At 37.1% G+C, this 17,068-nt stretch overlaps 1 protein-coding gene across 1 annotated transcript in view; it reads left to right on the forward strand.

Moving 5' to 3' along the window:
* Window positions 1-17,068, forward strand: part of Slx4ip (SLX4 interacting protein) — a 192,887-nt gene that overhangs the window by 126,668 nt on the left and 49,151 nt on the right. Inside the window, 1 exon segment of the mRNA XM_047540521.1 lies at window positions 4,619-4,739. Within this exon segment, the coding sequence (XP_047396477.1) occupies window positions 4,619-4,739 (121 nt within the window).

Genomic DNA, 17,068 nt, shown 5'->3' on the forward strand with positions numbered 1-17,068 from the left:
AAACATACATATTTACTTTTTCCCCACCTTCAGAAGCTGACATATCCATAGACTTCATGTGCTACTCTATTATTTGTTATTTATTTATCTTTTACAGTACTAGGGATCAAACCCAGGGCCTTGTGCTTATACTCTACATGAGCTGTATCCCCATCCTTAATTCTATTATTTAAACCAGAAATTATACACCTGTTTGTTTTGGGGAGAAGAGTTTTCTATGTTTAAAAAGAGGAGAAAGAGGATGAGGAAGTGGAGTTGGGAGAAGGAGTAAGAAGAGGAAAAGGAGAAGGGGAAACTATTCCAGATGATTGGGAACCTGAAACAGGAGTGGCGATCAACTCAAGGCTGGTCTTTCACAGCTGTCTTAAACTTCATATTTTATCTTCTACCGTCCTTTCATTGTCCTGAGCCTTTTACAAGGGAGGAGATATTTGACCATTCCTTCTCTCATGTTGGTCAATCAGTAAAGCAAATAGTCAAGTATGGACATGTAATTGACCCTGAAACAACACATGTTCAAACTATGCAGGTTCACTTCATGTGGAATTTATTTTTGGAGGTTTGTGACCATTTGACAATGAGACAAACCTTGTAGCCTAGGAACATTGAAAAAAAAATAAGAAAAAAGTGTGTTATGAACACATGAAATATATATAGATAATAATCTATTTTATTTTATTTTTTTTTTTGGGGGAGTGCTGGGAATGGAACCCAGGGCCTTGTGCTTACAAGGCAAGCACCCTACCGACTGAGCTATCCCCCCAGCCCCAATTTTATTATTTACCACTGTAAAATATATGCAAACCTGTTGTAAAAAGTTAAGTTTTATCAGAAGTCAAACACATAAATATGGACTGTGCCTGGTGCCATTTTCAGTTGAGAGAAATGTAAGCAGATGTAAAGGTGCAATTTTATCTCACAACTGCATGTTAACTGTGGTGCAGTCTGTGCTACCACAGCCATCTCACAAGCTCTCACTGTGGTGAGTGCAGGTGTTATATCTGCTGAGAACACTGTGTGAGGTGGTGGTCTCTACATGAGCAATTTGTCTTTCTGATAAATTGCCTGTCCCCAATACAATATGATTTCCTGGGTTCTCCAGAATTTTTCACCATATATAATACATATAATATACAAAATATGTGTTGACTGTTTTTGTCACTGTGAAACTTCTGGTCACTAGTAGGTTATTAGGAGTTCAATTTTGGGGAGTTGGAAGTTACACTCAAATTTCCAAATGAGCAGGGGAATAGTACCCTAATCCTAGTGTCAGGAGTCAACTGTATGTTTGACCTCCCCATGCTTCATTCAGCTTCCTCATCTGCAAATGAAGAGGTTTGACCAGGCACTGCCTAAGTCTCCTCTCTGTTCTGACTTACTATAGGGTTCCCCCACTCCACATTCCTGTGGTAGAAGGTTAGAAGGTGCATTTAATTATCATCATAAGCTGTGCTTCCTTCTCTAGATCTTTGCTTACCAAAGAGCAAAGAGACTCAGGCAGTCATTTTAACATAATTTTCAAATTACCATTGCACTTTGTTTCTTCCATGATAGTCATTTGTCTATTTTTAGAACTAGAAATAAAAGTAAATTTTATTGAAAGGTAATGTTATATGAAAAAACTGGTAATAGTGGCTTAAAGTTAAAAAAGCTTTCCTGTGATAACTGTTTTAGTCAGTTTTTAGAAATCACTTAAGTTTTCCCTCTTCCAAAATTATAGGATAATATATTTTCATTCAAAAGATAATATCATCAGGACTTTGCTGTCATTTGCAAAGGATATCTGGCAATCCAAAGCTCAGAGAAGAAAGGCAGTAGGATGGAATTTATCAGTCAGGTAATTAACCATGAACTGTCCTCTTCAAAAGACTTAATATTGAGCTGGCCAACATTTACTGCCACCCACTTTTACATAATTGCAAGCTTTAGCTTACTAACAATCTGCATGATTCAAATCAGATCATTCATTTCCCTAAGGTGACTAATATTTCACCCAAGGGGACCTTAACTGGAAAGCTTCTTACTTACTAACAGTGTTCTAGAATCCACTATTTCAGGCCCAGATTTTCCTCATTCTCTCTCAGCTTTACCCCTTTGGTCTTAGACCTTTCATGTTAATATCTAATCATTTTTTGCCCAAGAAATGGTTGATATAGAATGTTTCAAAGCCAGGGGTATGTAAATCACCTCCCAGGTCAAACACAAGGCTAGATTTCTTCAAAGTACCACAGGCAGATGCATTCCTCCAACTAGTACCTAGTTCAGAGCAGCCAGGCATGACTTTGCAAAGTTGTGCAGTGCACGATAGGACCTGCAGAACAATGCTGCAGTGGCTGCTATGAGAAGGCAGGTCATGCCAGCAAGCTGAGCTTTCCTCTCAAAGTGCATGTCTGACTGCCGCTGCTCTTAAGTTGTTCCTTTATAACAAATGTTCACCAACATTAAAATTGCTCCAGGATAATTTGTGTGTTTAAGAAAGGTGAAAAGCTAGTTGAGGAACAGTCATGACTTTGCTGTATCAGTGCTTTCATCGTTTTTATCATTAGATCATCTCACAGTTGAGATTTCATGGGCAACTGTTTGATTGCATTTAACAGCCAGTTTCTATAGTGAAAGTCTAAGTAAAAGAGCTTATTACAAGTATTAAACTTGTGTTTATTTTGAGTCTAGCACAAGTAGTCTTTGTATCCAAACAGTCAAACTGAAATGGTTCCATTTGTAAACTTGAGGAATTGAACATAAGCCCCCTGTTTGCCTAGAGATGCCATATGTTTCTCCTGGTTACTTATTGATTTTTAATTTGGTCTTTTCATCTGCCCCTCAAGTGTCATATTATTGGCAGTTTTTCTTTTTGTGCATTGTTCTGATCCTTCAGAGAATGCTTCTTTAAGTGCAACATGGTCAGTTACTAGGTATCCTGGCCGCATTGTGCATGGTCTTCCTTCCATTCGTGAAACCTGACTCACCCAAAGGACAGCTTTGGAACTATAGGGAGAAACTTTATGTGTATAGGCCTATGCTCTATTTTTGTCATACTATTTTAGTTTTAGCCTTATAGGGTATTTATGTTCAAATTTTAACAATCTTTGTTTCCATGTATGTCTTTCACATATTTTCTAGCTCAGTCATAGTTGAACCCTGCATGTGAAGTAAAATTCTTTAATTGCTAAAACAACAGTACAAGGCAAGGCTACTTTTCTGTTGTGTGAACAATGCCAAAACACTCAACTGTAAATGGATATCTCTCTATTCCACAAAGCACTGCATCTTTGGGCTGCAAAATGAAAAGCAGGAGAGAGGAGACCAGTGTTTGTGTTTTGTCCAGAAACTCCTATTTGTGAGTTAAATCAAGAGTTTTATATACTGTTTGAGGGATATAGGCATTTGTAATAAAGGAGAAATTTCGCTATGGTTGCTTTTCAGAGCAGCTTAAAAATTGGTTCATGTTTTAATTTATGAAGATTCTAAGAGGTCAACCTGAGATGGCATTGTAAGAAACCAGTGAAACAGGTTTGAGGTAACCTCAGCAACTGTGAGCCTGCTGTAGCGTCTGGGAATTTAACCAGGATTTATCAGTACCTAGGTATCAATTTTATATTTAGTTTTCTTCACTTTCCCTGCACTACAATACATTTTCCTAATAGTGCAGGACTACCCAGAATATCTTCCAGTGTACAAACCAATTGACACAGCCAGAAATTGGGTAGTGCTTATGGTATGCTGAAATTTAATTAAAACCTCCGTTATTGTTATGTACTAAATATTAATCTACTTTATAGAAATAAGAGTAGTTAAATTCTTTTCATCATCAATAGATAAATATAATATGGTTTAACAAAAGCAAATGGGCATGTGCAATAGCAGCAGCATGAGTATGGAAGAATATCACATTACCATTTCCAGTTCTGTTTGACTCCTGCTCAACTCTCTTCAGTAGAGTTTTAGACCTGAAGCTAGAACTTAATGAATGAGGGTGTTTACATTAAAAAAAATTTTTTTGAACCAAGTTTGAAAACGGAAATTTCTGTTTCTGGTTCCTCCTGAACCTGTTGGTAGGTCTGAGAATACTCTGCTTGTAGACATAACAGCAGTGTGGTGGAACCATGGTGGCTGCCTCCTTTGCCTGGGATGTGATCTGGGTACCCCAGGACGTGTGCACCACAATATGTGAATATGTTCTTACTCCTGACTCCTTCTGTGTCTACATCCCCTGTCTGGCCACAGTGGGCATGTCCCTGGGGCCCTTGTGCCAGCCAGCATTTGCTTATTGTTTCTTCTATTCATCTTAATAACTGACTGATATTTATTCGAAAGCATACTTTACCTCACCCATTTTATCACCACACCACCCTGATTTTTACACTGAAGTATTTCCTTTTTGATTTGTGAAACTGAAGCAGAGAGAAATATTTTTTGAGAACATAAAACAGCATCATGGTTTTGAACAAACCTTGGTAGCATATTTGTCTGCAGTGTTATCCTATAACATTTCTTTCAATATTCATAGCTAAATTAAAAAGCAAAAGAAGGAAATGTTCTGCATTTTAATATGTATGATGTTAGCTTTTTTACATTGCATTAAATAAGAAAATTATATCCAATTTTTTATTTATCTTAGGAAGTCTGTTTGCTATTAAAAGAAACCATTTATTCAAGAGTTAAGGAGTACTTGGAAGTTCGTAAACAGCACAGGCCATCAAATGCAGAATTCACAAGATCCAGTCCCTTGTCCTTAAAAGGTAGGCACAGAGCACTTTGATTTTGGATAAAGAAAATAAAATTTTTGCTTTGTAGAGATGGCAATTATATTTGACTCTGACTGTCATGTTAGTGTAATGATACATTTGAAAAGTATGCTGTAATGAAGATACTTTTGTTTGGGTAAAGAAAATTAACTGAAAAGCCCTGAAGGACTTTTAATGGTAGGCAAAATATATAAAAATAGCAAATAAAACATTCCTAAGGAAACGACATTTTTAAAGTTTTTTTTTTTTTTTTTTTATTGTATACAAATGGGATACATGTTGTTTCTCTATTTGTAAATAGAGTCAAGGCATACCATTTGTGTAATCATACGTTTACATAGGGCAATGATGTTTATTTATTTTTTTCCCTTCCCCCCCAGCCCTCCTACACCTCTATTCCCTCTATACAGTCCTTCTTTCCTTCATTCTTACCACTCTCCTTATCCCTAACCCTAAACCTAACCCTAAACCTAATGCTAACCCCTCCCACCCCCCATTATATGTCCTCATCCGCTTATCAGCGAGATCATTCGTCCTTTAGTTTTTTGAGATTGGCTTATCTCACTTAGCATGATATTCTCCAATTTCGTCCATTTGCCTACAAATGCCATAATTTTATCATTCTTCATTGCGGAGTAATATTCCATTGTATAAATATGCCACAGTTTCTTTATCCATTCATCAACTGAAGGGCATCTAGGTTGGTTCCACAATCTGGCTATGGTGAATTGAGCAGCAATGAACATTGATGTGGCTGTATCTCTGTAGTATGCTGATTTTAAGTCCTTTGGGTATAGGCCAAGGAGTGGGATAGATGGGTCAAATGGTGTTTCCATTCCAAGCTTTCTGAGGAATCTCCACACTGCTTTCCAGAGTGGCTGCACTAATTTGCAACCCCACCAGCAATGTATGAGTGTTCCTTTTTCACCACATCCTCGCCAACACCTATTGTTGCTTGTATTCTTGATAATCGCCATTCTAATTGGGGTGAGATGAAATCTTAGGGTAGTTTTGATTTGCATTTCCCTTATTACTAGGGATGTTGAACATTTTTTCATATATCTGTTGATTACTTGTACATCTTCTTCTGTGAAGTGTCTGTTCATTTCCTTAGCCCATTTGTTGATTGGATTATTTGTATTCTTTGTGTAGAGTTTTTTGAGTTCTTTATAGATTCTGGAAATTAGCGCTCTATCTGAGGTATGGTTGGCAAAGATATTCTCCCACTCTGTAGGCTCTCTCTTCACATTTCTGATAGTTTCCTTTGCTGAGAGAAAGCTTTTTAGTTTGAATCTATCCCAGTTGTTGATTCTTGCTTTTATTTCTTGTGCTATGGGAGTCCTGTTAAGGAAGTCTGATCCTAAGCCAACAAGTTGAAGATTTGGACCTACTTTTTCTTCTATAAGATACAGGGTCTCTGGTCTGATTCCGAGGTCCTTGATCCATTTTGAGTTGAGTTTTGTGTAGGGTGAGAGATAGGGGTTTAATTTCATTCTATTGCATATGGTTTTCCAGTTTTCCCAGCACCATTTGTTGAAGAGGCTATCTTTTCTCCATTGCATATTTTTGGCCCCTTTGTCTAGTATGAGAAAATTGTATTTCTTTGGGTTTGTGTCCATGTCCTCTATTCTGTACCATTGATCTACCTGTCTATTTTGGTACCAATACCATGCCGTTTTTGTTACTATTGCTTTGTAGTAGAGTTGAAGATCTGGTATTGCAATACCCCCTGCTTCGCTCTTGCTACTGAGGATTGCTTTAGCTATTCTAGGTTTTTTATTCTTCCAGATGAATTTCATAATTGCTTGCTCTATTTCTGCAAGGTACATCATTGGGATTTTAATTGGAATTGCATTGAATCTGTATAGCACTTTAGGTAGTATAGCCATTTTGACAATATTAATTCTGCCTATCCAGGAACATGGGAGATCTTTCCATTTTCTAAGGTTTTCTTTAATTTCTTTCTTTAGTGTTCTGTAGTTCTCATTGTAGAGGTCTTTCACCTCTTTTGTGAGATTGATTCCCAAGTATTTTATTTTTTTCGATGCTATTGTGAATGAGGTAGTTTTCCTAATTTCTCTTTCTGAATATTCATCACTTATGTATAAAAATGCATTGGATTTATGAGCATTGATCTTGTAACCTGCTACTTTACTGAATTCACTTATGAGTTCTAAAAGTTTTCTGGTGGAATTTCCAGGTTCCTCTAAATATATAATCATGTCATCAGAGAACAGGGATAGTTTGAGTTCTTCTTTTCCTATTTGTATCCCTTTAATTTCTTTGGTTTGTCTGATTGCTCTGGCTAGAGTCTCAAGGACGATGTTGAATAGAAGCGGTGAAAGAGGGCATCCCTGCCTTGTTCCAGTTTTTAGGGGGAACGCTTTCAGTTTTTCACCATTTAGAATGATATTAGCCATGGGCTTAGCGTAGATTGCCTTTATAATGTTAAGGAATATTCCCACTACCCCAATTTTTCCTAGTGTTTTGAGCATGAAGGGATGCTGTATTTTATCGAATGCTTTTTCTGCATCTATTGAAATAGTCATGTGATTCTTAACTTTAAGTCTGTTGATATGGTGAATGACATTTATTGATTTCCGAATGTTGAACCAACCTTGCATCCCTGGGATAAAACCCACTTGATCGTGGTGCACTATCTTTTTAATATATATTTGTATGCGATTTGCTAAAATTTTGTTGAGAATTTTTGCGTCGATGTTCATTAAGGATATTGGTCTGAAATTTTCTTTCCTCGATGTGTCTCTGTCTGGTTTAGGTATCAGGGTGATATTGGCTTCATAGAACGAGTTTGGGAGGGTTCCCTCCTCTTCTATTTCATGGAATAGTTTGAGGAGTATTGGAATGAGCTCTTCTTTAAAGGTTTTGTAGAACTCAGCTGAGAACCCATCTGGTCCTGGACTTTTCTTTGTTGGTAGGCTTTTGATGACCTCTTCTATTTCATTGCTTGAAATTGGTTTATTTAAGTTGTGTATGTCCTCCTCGTTCAGTTTAGGTAATTCATATGTCTCTAGAAATTTGTTGATGTCTTCGAGGTTTTCTGTTTTGTTGGAGTATAGATTTTCGAAATAGCTTCTAATTATGTTTTGTATTTCACTCGTGTCTGTTGTGATGTTTCCTTGTTCATTCCGAATTTTAGTAATTTGAGTTTTCTCCCTCTTTCTCTTTGTTAGTGTGGCTAAGGGTTTATCAATTTTATTTATTTTTTCAAAGAACCAACTATTTATTTTGTTAATTTTTCCAATTGTTTCTTTTGTTTCGATTTCGTTGATTTCGGCTCTGATTTTAACTATTTCCTGTCTTCTACTACTTTTGGTATTGGTCTGCTCTTCTTTTTCTAGCGCTTTGAGCTGTAGTGTTAAGTCGTTTATTTGTTGATTTCTACTTCTTTTTTTGAATGCGCCCCATGAAATAAATCTTCCTCTAAGTACTGCTTTCATAGTGTCCCAGAGATTTTGATATGATGTGTCTTTGTTCTCGTTTACTTCTAAGAATTTTTTTATTTCTCTCCCGATGTCTTTTGTTATCCATTCATCATATAATAGTGCATTATTTAATCTCCAGGTATTGGAGAAGTTTCTGTTTTTTATTCTGTCATTTATTTCTAATTTCAATCCATTATGATCTGATAGAGTACAAGGTAGTATCTCTATCTTCTTGTATTTGCTAACAGTAGCTTTGTGACATAAAATATGGTCTATTTTAGAGAAGGATCCGTGTGCTGCTGAGAAGAAAGTGTATTCGTTCTTTGTTGGATGGTATATTCTATATATGTCTGTTACGTCTAAATTGTTGATTGTGTTGTTGAGATCTATGGTTTCTTTATTCAATTTTTGTTTGGACGATCTATCCAGTGGTGAGAGAGGTGTGTTAAAATCGCCTAGTTCTATTGTGTTGTGGTCTATTTGATTTCTGGAATTGAGAAGGATTTGTTTGACGTACGTGGATGAGCCAATGTTCGGGGCATAGATATTTATGATTGTTATGTCTTGCTGATTTATGCTTCCCTTAAGCAGCTTGTAATGTCCTTCTTTATCCCTCTGACTAGTTTTGGTTTGAAGTCCACATTATCTGAAATGAGGATGGATACTCCAGCTTTTTTGCTGTGTCCATGTGCATGGTATGTTTTTCCCCATCCTTTCACCTTTAGTCTATGGGTGTCTCTTTCTATGAGATGAATCTCTTGCAGGCAGCATATTGTTGGATTTTTCTTTTTAATCCAATCTGCCAGTCTGTGTCTTTTGATTGATGAATTCAGGCCATTAACATTCAGGGTTATTATTGTGATATGATTTGTATTCCCAGTCAATTGACTCATATTTGTTTTTGACATGATTTGGTTTCTCCTTTATTTGGCTATTCCTTTAGGCTAGCGCCTCCTGTTGCTGATTTGCAATCATTGTTTTTCATCTCTTCCTCATGGAATATTTTGCTGAGAATGTTCTGTAATGCTGGCTTTCTTTTTGTAAATTCCTTTAGCTTTTGTTTATCATGGAAGGATCTTATTTCATCGTCAAATTTGAAGGTAAGTTTTGCTGGGTATAAGATTCTTGGTTGGCATCCGTTTTCTTTTAGGGCTTGGTATATGTTGTTCCAGGCCCTTCTAGCTTTTAGGGTCTGGATTGAAAAATCTGCTGATATTCTTATTGGTTTCCCTCTGAATATAATTTGATTCTTTTCTCTCGCGGCCTTTAAAATTCTGTCTTTATTTTGTATGTTAGGTATTTTCATAATAATGTGCCTTGGTGTGGGTCTGTTGTAATTTTGTATGTTTGGAGTTCTATAAGCCTCTTGTACTTGGTTTTCCATTTCATTCTTCAGATTTGGGAAATTTTCTGTTATTATTTCATTGAATAGATTGTTCATTCCTTTGGTTTGTTTCTCTAAGCCTTCCTCAATCCCAATAATTCTTAAATTTGGCCTTTTGATGATATCCCATAATTCTTGTAGATTCTGTTCATGATTTCTTACCATCTTTTCTGTTTGGCCAACTTTGCTTTCAAGATTAAATAATTTGTCTTCAATGTCTGAGGTTCTGTCTTCCAGGTGTTCTATCCTATTGGTTATGCTTTCTATGGAGTTTTTAACTTGGTTTATTGTTTCCTTCATTTCAAGTATTTCAGTTTGTTTTTTTTTCAGTATCTCTAACTCTTTATTGAAATGATCTCTTGCTTCCCGTATTTGCTCTTTTAACTGTTGATTGGTGCGATCATTTAATGCCTGCATTTGCTCTTTCATCTCCTCATTAGCTTCCCTGATCCTTTTAATTACGTACATTCTGATCTCCCTTTCTGACATTTCTTCTGCTGTGCTGTCATTGGGTTTTATTGATGTAGTATCTAGGTTTGTTTGGGACATTTTCTTCCCTTGTTTTCTCATATTGGTCAGCTGTCAGTGGGACCCTGAGATATTGCAGTTTTCCGCTATTGGCTTATAGTGTCCCGGTAGATTTCCAGTGTATCACCTCCCAGCCTTCAGTAGCCTGATGTCTTGGAGGAATCTGATAATGCAGCGCATCCGAAGAAAACTGCCCCTAGCCCCCTACTGGTTCCACGGTTTGGAACTGGCTCTGTGCGGAAAGGCTCTCACTGTGGGCCTGCACCGTGCAGCTGGCCGTGTGGGAGGAGCCCACTGCTGGAGTGTGGAAGGCTACCTTGGGAAGACTCTAGCTGCCCTGCCCGACTCTGATAAGCCACCTCTATCTGGGCCTGCCACCCGGGCCAAGCTTTACCCAGTGGGCAGACTCACCTGTGGCTCTATTTCAGTCCAAGTCTCTCAATGCCTCCCCTTCTTAACTCCTGGGTTCTGGAGCGACTGGGGGTGCAGTCACCCTCTAGGCCGCCATCTTGGATCACCCCGTGAAGAGAGCCTGCCTAAAGTTTTTTTTTGACAAGTAATCTTGCAAATGGATTTACATTAATACTGATTTAAATTGATTGAGGGCTTAATGCTTTTTTAAAAACGCTTTTATATATGTCACCTATTTCAAAGGTTCTCAAATGGTGTAGTCCCCAGGAGACATTTGGTAATGTCTGCAGGTACAGCTATCATAACGGAAGGTGTGGGGTGCTACTGACCTGAAGTGGGTAGAGGCCAGAAATGAAACTACGCATCCTACAATATACAGGTGGCCCTTAACTAAAGAAGGAATTATCAGCTTCAAAACATGAAAGGCACCAAAGTTGAGATCTCTGTCCTGTGTTGTAATAATACTGTCATGGTTGTATCTTTGAGTTATAGGTGAAGAAGCTCAGAGACTGTAAGACTAAAGCAACTTGCCCAAGTAAAAGATCCTTTTCTTGAGGATAGAGACTGTCATTCACTTAGCATAATCACCTCCCATTCCCCTTCCTCCAGGACTTGACCCAGGGCCTGATATACATAGGCTATGACATGTTGAATGAGTACTTGGGTGATCAGTGGTAGAATCTGAACCCAGATTCCACCCCAGTGTTCTTCCTACTCTGTCAATGTTGGGGTTTCTATTTTTTTTTCTTTTAAGTGAACATTTCATAGCATTCTTTCTTATGCAAATATGATCAGTCTATGTTAATTCTCAGAAGGCAGTGGCTGGACTGCTGTGAGCCCAACTATGCTAATGTAGTACCTCTTTAGGACAAACATCAAGGCTTCCTTGATCCAAGGTGTTCACCCCAGTAAAGATGACAAGTAGGTGGGCAGATTAATGTTACCTAATCTGAAACCCTTAAACAAATGGAATTTTCATTCCATTGTTGTATTGAATGATGCTCTCTGGTTTGTCACTCAGTAGTAGTATAAGTCTTAAGAAAAGCCTAAGAGTTTGCTTGCTTTGTACTCCAGCAGACTCGGTTGGTCTCACCTTCTAAGTGGTCAAAAGGAAGAGGAATGGAACAAGATTCCAAGACCTCCATCTCTGGCATTAGAAATACTATATATAGTTGGCTTAGTCACTGCTGATTCTCAACCAGCCCTTCTCTTGTCTTCCTTGACTGCTGAGTCGAAGAAGTGAAATACTGTTTCCCAGCCTCTCTTACAGATAGGGATCTCAGTTCTTGCCCCCAAAAGAAAATGAGAGCCTTTCTTGAGCTCACATGGGGAAGTTGTTTGTTTATTTTTAAACAAAATAGTGATCTTACCATATACACAATTTTGAAACCTATCTTTCCCATCTAATATAATATAAAAATCCTTTCATACACATCATCATTTTTAAACTTTTATTTTTTTGTGGTAAAATATATATATAACATAAAATTTGCTATTTTAACCATTTTTAAGTGTACGCTTTGGTAGCAGTAAATACTCTCAACATTGTTGTGCAATTATTAGTCATCACCATTACCCATCTGTAGAACTTTTTTATCATCCCACACTGAAATTTGATACCCATTAAATGGAAATTTCTCATTTCCCCTTCCCCTTCCTCTAGTAACAACCATTCTGCTTTCTGGCTCTATGAATTTGACTACTTTTTAGGTACCTCACATAGGTGGAATCACAATACTTGTCCTTTTTTTTTTTTTTTTTTAATCTAGCTCATTTCGCTTAGCATGTTTTCAAAGCTCACACTTTAGCATTTATCAGAATTTCATTTCTTTTAAGGCTGAATAATATTTCATTATAATATTTCCAGTGTATATCACATTTTGTTCATTCATCCATCAATGAACATTTGGATTATTTATACTGTTTGGCTGTTGTGGATGCTGCTGCTACAAACATTGGTATACAGATAATTTTTTCAAGTCCCTGAATTCAGTGCTTTCAGATGTATACTTAGAAGTGGAGTTGCTGGATCATATGCTAATCCTGTTTATCTTTTTTTTTTAATTACTCCCATATTGTTTTCCATAATGACCACATTATTTTACATTCCCGCCAGCAATGCATGAGACTTTCACTTTCTCCATGTCTCTGTCTACACTTATTTTCTGTTGTTTTGAAAATAGCCATTCTAATCTGTGTGAAACAATACCTTATTGTGGTTTTGATTGACATTTCCTTAACAATTAGTGATGTTGATCATCTTATCATGTACTTATTGGTCATTAGTATATCTTACTTGGAGAAATGTCTATTTATGCCCTTTGTTCATTGTCAGTTGGGTTGTTCATTTTTGTGTTATTGTTGTTTTTTAGTTTTTGGAGTTCTTTATTTTGTGTATTACTTGGTTATTGGATATATGATTGGCACATATTTTTTCCATTCTGTGGTTTGCCTTTAGACTCTTGATGGTGTAGTTGTACATACAAGTTTTTAATTTTGATACAGCCAGTTCATTTATTTCTTTATTTGTTGATGTCACATCTAAGAAACCTTTGCTGATGCCAATGTCACAAAGTTTTCATTTTATTTTTCAAAAAATAGCAGAAATTCCATAGAATTTAATTTAGGTATTTGATCATTTTGAGTTAATTTTTGTATATAGCTTAAGGTAAGAGCCCAACTTCATTCTTTTGTATGTGATATTCAGTCTTCCTAACACTTTGCTGAAAAGATTGTCCTTTCCCCATGAAATGATCTTGGTTCTCTTACTGAAAATCTTCTGAAACCATATATGTGATGTTTTGTTCTTGGAATTTCTACTTTATTGTACTTGTCTCTATGTCTTTATTCCAGTTCTACACTATCTTGATACTATAACTTTGTAGTAAGTTTTGAAACCCCAAGTATGAGTATTTCAATTTTGTTATTCTTCTGAAGAGACTATTCCAGGTCCACACAACTGTGTGTGTGTGCGTGTGTGCATGTGTGTGTGTGTGTGTGTGTGTGTGTGTGTGTGTTTTCCTGGGGATTTAGCCTTCTGGCACTCTCACTGAACTACATTCCCAGCTCTTTTTATTTTGAGACAGGGTCTTCCTAATTTGCCCAGGTATGCCATGGAACCCAGCCCACATAACCGTTTTAAACGACTACACAGCATTCCATTAAATCCCTATACTATTAATTTACTGACAGAATTTATTTAGATTGCATCTAATAATTTCACTATTATAAAGGATAGTACAATGGGGCTGGGGATATAGCTCAGTTGGTAGAGTACTTGCCTCACACACAGAAGGCCCTGGGTTCAATGCCCAGCACCATTAAAATAAATAAATAAAATAATGCAATGAATATCCTAATAACATACGTATTTGAACATTTCTAATTCTTTGTATTTCTAGTTTGTGAAAACTAAGGATATTAATGCTACATATAGTATATAAATTGCAAATGTTTTTTCTCTATCATTTTCCTTTGACTTGATTAATTTATTTATGCAACCACTAACAAGGGAAAAATTCTTTTTGCCTCATGAGGCCTCTAGTGACCAGTAGTGGGACTCATACTGGGTTTCCAGTATTAGTGGAAACCAACATAGGTGACCTTCCAACAGATGAATGGATAAAGAAATTGTGGTGTACATTCACAATGGAATATTACTTAGCCATAAAGAAGAATGAAATTATGGCATTTGCTGGTAAATGGATGAAACTGAAGACTGTCTTGCTAAGTGAAATCAACCAGTCCCAAGAAACCAAAGGTCAAATGTTCTCTCTGCTAACACAGAATAAATGGAGGGCTGGGGGAAGGATAGAAGTTTATTGGATTAATCAAAGGGAATCAAAAGGAAGGAGATGGAATGGGAATAGGAAAAACAGTAGAATGAATCGGACATAATTTTCTCATGGTTGTTTATGAATATACACCAGTGAAACTCCACATCATATACAACCGCAAGAATGGGATCTTAATTTGAATAAGTTATACTCCATGTATGTTTAATATGTCAAAATACACTCTACTATCATGTATATCTAAAATGAATAAAATTGTTTTGAAAGTGTATCCTGACCTATAGATCACCAGCACACTGGACTTCCCTTCATACCATTTGAGGAATGTCTACCTCTGCACAAATGTGTAAGCATTGAAATACATGTGCTTCCCCTTTTATTCTCTGTTGTCTCACCAGTTTGGAGTGCAGTTCCTGGCTTGCAGTAGGTAATATGTATTTATATAGGTGATAAGTCCTATAAATGGTTATATCTTTCCCTTTCCTAACAAAGTTGAGAATTGCCATAACTTACCTGCTCTGTACCCATTTCTTGCAAATCTGTATTCAGTATACCTTTGTACCTTTACTTTTTCAAGCTTCTCCTTTGTCTGACAAACTTCTATTTAACTCTTAAGACCCAACTCAAACGCTGCTTCTCCAGTCTTCTTCAGTTTTAATAGCTTTATCCTTTTTAAGAGTCAATTGAGCCAGGCACAGTGGTGAACCCTTATAATCCCAGCAGCTCAGGAGCCTACGGCAGGAGGATTGCAAGTTCAAAGTCAGCCTCAGCAACTTATCAAGGCCCTAAGCAACTTCCTGAGACCTTGTCTCAATATAATAAATAAAAAGGACTGAGGATGTGACTCAGAAGTTAAGTACCCTTAGATTTAACTCCTGGTACCAAAAAAAAGAAAAAAAAGAAAAAAGAAAAAAAAGTCAACTGAAAAGTTATTTCAGTGGATTCAGTAAAAATTAGTGATACAAGGAAGTGTTTTAAAAGACTTAACTGATGTCAGTTCCCATCACTTCCATCTCATTAATCTTTTCCCTGGTCTTGTCCAACATTGGGTGTTACCAGTGGTTTAATTTTTGCCAGCTGACAGTCCAGAAATCTAAAAGGATATGTCATGCTCTCTGATCTTAATTTATCTTTATGTTTTTATGTGTTCATTGACTGACTGTATATTTATAGTTTGGGTTTGTGTAGATTGTTTGCCCATTTCTTCTTAGTTTTCTCTTTTTCCTACTGTCACTCCCACGATCAAGGTCCTTCCTAATCAGCTCTTGCATTATTGCCACAGGCTCCTGATTTTCCTTTCAGTTTATCCATACCTCTCCTGCCAAAATGACCTTTTGAAAACAAAAATGTGATAGTCACCAGCTTGAAACCCTTTTTGGTCAGGAACCTTAGTTGCCTAATATCCTTTATCCAATTTCTTCTCTGCTTGAGACTAACCAGAATGAATCTGGCTCTTTAGAAGACAAAAAGTTGATTAAAAATATTAGGTAGCTTGCAGGATCTCTGAGATGGCCAGCAAGTTCCATTCTGAAACTACACAAACAAGACAACCTCAGTCACAGAAGGGGACAGCTTTGGTAAGTGCACCATTTCACCTGCCATTTGTGAAGCTCAGGACTAGTATCAGAAATCTCTGTCCCAGCCTGCAGAGATTGACTGCCAGCATGTGACCCTGCCCTGTGTAGCTTTCTGAGCCTCTGCAAGCAAACCAGATCTCGTGTCTTTACCTAGTTGCAAATGAGTTGGGAAGCAAAAGTTTAGCTTTTATCTTGGGAAGGTTAGACTTAAAAAATGCAAAGTTACCAAAACATTGGAGGATGGTCAAAATGTTTGGGTAGGTAGACAAGGTATAATTATTCACTAAAATTTTTCTCTTGACTTCCTTTTCCCATGAACTTCCAAATAATAACAACAAACTATTTCATAACAACACAGCTTTCCCAGCTACCAAGGACATGTGCTCACTGTCTTCTCCAAAAGAAATGACCCATTTCTCCAGTTCCAGCTCCAGGTCCAGAATTTCCGAGTGATCTTTTACTTACAGTTCTTTCACAAACCGTATTTGTTAACTTGTCAAATAAATTTGAAGTTTATTTACCAGCAGACCTAAAATAGAATAGGAAGGGAAATAGAAAACCAAAAACATAATTAATATATGTAAATGTATCCACCTGTGGTAAGAGAGTTGGTATGGAGGCTCAGATTAATTGCTGCTGCTAAAAAATTGGCTACCTGACAGAGCTCAGTCTTGGTGTGATTAGGTCCATGTTGTTGAGCCCCAGCAGAATGTTTCTCCTTGCCACCATGGTCACACTGCTCATGAGCCCTGTGAGCAGGTACTCCGGCAGCTAGGGAAAGAAACTGGTCAGCATTCATGGGCATAGTCCATCTTCATTACAAGAATTTATCACCTTTTGATAAATATTCACTTATGATACCTATATTCTTATACTCCATACCAAACTTTTCCCTAATGTTCTTGTCTTTACTCCTTCTGAGTTTCTGGCCATTTTTCCAAACTATTAACCACTGCCAGTGAATTTATATATATATATATTTCTCAGGCCATTTGTTTCTTATAGGCCAAATGATCTAAAATGTACTACTTAACATTCTGCTTACCGAAGTAATTTTCCTTTTCCACGATGGGCCTATGCAGCCTGTGAAAATCTCCTGGAGTTGTCCTCCTGTTGCTGAGGGTATAATTGGGATGGATTAACCCTGTAACTGGCAGACTCTGCAACAGGACTCCATGTCTCA

Source organism: Sciurus carolinensis, chromosome 2 (assembly GCF_902686445.1).
Source record: "Sciurus carolinensis chromosome 2, mSciCar1.2, whole genome shotgun sequence".
Lineage (NCBI taxonomy): Eukaryota > Metazoa > Chordata > Mammalia > Rodentia > Sciuridae > Sciurus > Sciurus carolinensis.